At 59.0% G+C, this 361-nt stretch overlaps 1 protein-coding gene across 1 annotated transcript in view; it reads right to left on the reverse strand.

The window, feature by feature from the left end:
- Positions 1-6: 6 nt before the first annotated feature.
- The window catches only part of LOC119592937 (homeobox protein engrailed-like A), a 10,960-nt gene continuing 10,605 nt past the window's right edge, over positions 7-361 (reverse strand). Inside the window, exon 4 of the mRNA XM_037941828.1 lies at positions 7-250. Coding sequence (XP_037797756.1) covers positions 137-250 — 114 coding nt within the window. The 3' untranslated portion in view covers positions 7-136. The remainder of the gene's footprint in view (positions 251-361) is intronic.

The raw sequence follows: 361 nt of genomic DNA on the forward strand, positions 1-361 counted from the left end.
CTCCTCCTCCTCGTTCACTCCGCCCTCCTTTCCAGCGCGTCCTCCATCGCTCCTGCCGTCGTCTCGGAAGACCCTCGTCCTCCTCGTCCTCGTCTCAGCGGCTCTGGTAGGGAAGGGACGACCCGTAGACCGAGGATCATACGGGCGGCAGGATCTTCTCGTCGTCCTCCTCCCGGATGGGGATGGTCGAGTGGTTGTACAGCCCTTGCGCCATCAGCTGCAACGCCAGCGGGTTCTTCTGGCCTGCGGACTGCTGGGAAACGGCCAGAAACTGGATCAGAGGTATGCACGTGGCATACTCCACGCTGACAATGGTACTCGTGTAATGAGATATTGATTTAAGTATCATTCATGGGGTCTG

The sequence above is a fragment of the Penaeus monodon genome, chromosome 31 (assembly GCF_015228065.2).
Source record: "Penaeus monodon isolate SGIC_2016 chromosome 31, NSTDA_Pmon_1, whole genome shotgun sequence".
Taxonomy (NCBI): Eukaryota; Metazoa; Arthropoda; class Malacostraca; order Decapoda; family Penaeidae; genus Penaeus; species Penaeus monodon.